Here is a 491-nt window from a genome sequence, read left to right as displayed (position 1 = left end):
ACACACACACACACACACACACACACACACACCTGTATCTATACTGACATCTGCTGGTTGGGGAAAATGCTCATCTGAGGTTTTGCTCTCTGTTCCAGATGGATAACTACACTCAGCAGGAGCTGGCCGACCTCTTTGTGAAATACAACGTGAAGTCACCGTCCACAGGAAATGACCTCACACCTCCGACCTCGTTCAACCTGATGTTCCAGACGTCCATCGGACCAGGAGGGAACATGACGGGGTAAAAATAAACACAATACAGCGGAACATTTGGTCTTTTCAGGGTAGCATTTGTGTCATTGTTGAGTGATTGATTTGACGTGACTCTGCAGCTATCTGAGGCCTGAGACCGCTCAGGGAATGTTCCTCAACTTCAAGCGTCTGCTGGAGTTCAACCAGGGAAAACTTCCCTTCGGTGCCGCTCAGATCGGAAACTCCTTCAGGAACGAGATCTCTCCTCGCTCTGGACTCATCCGTGTCAGGTAGCT

General features: G+C 49.7%; 1 protein-coding gene across 1 annotated transcript in view; it reads left to right on the top strand.

Annotated features, from left to right (window-relative positions):
* The window catches only part of LOC104941970 (glycine--tRNA ligase-like), a 3911-nt gene extending 3422 nt beyond the window's left edge, over positions 1-489 (top strand). The window contains exons 7-8 of the mRNA XM_010767151.1: positions 99-244; positions 336-489. Of these exons, the coding sequence (XP_010765453.1) occupies positions 99-244; positions 336-489 (300 nt within the window). The remainder of the gene's footprint in view (positions 1-98; positions 245-335) is intronic.
* Positions 490-491: the final 2 nt, after the last annotated feature.

Source organism: Notothenia coriiceps, unplaced genomic scaffold, assembly GCF_000735185.1.
Source record: "Notothenia coriiceps isolate Sejong01 unplaced genomic scaffold, NC01 NC01_scaffold00004072, whole genome shotgun sequence".
NCBI classification, from domain to species: Eukaryota; Metazoa; Chordata; class Actinopteri; order Perciformes; family Nototheniidae; genus Notothenia; species Notothenia coriiceps.
This window is presented reverse-complemented; position numbering and strand designations above follow the sequence as displayed.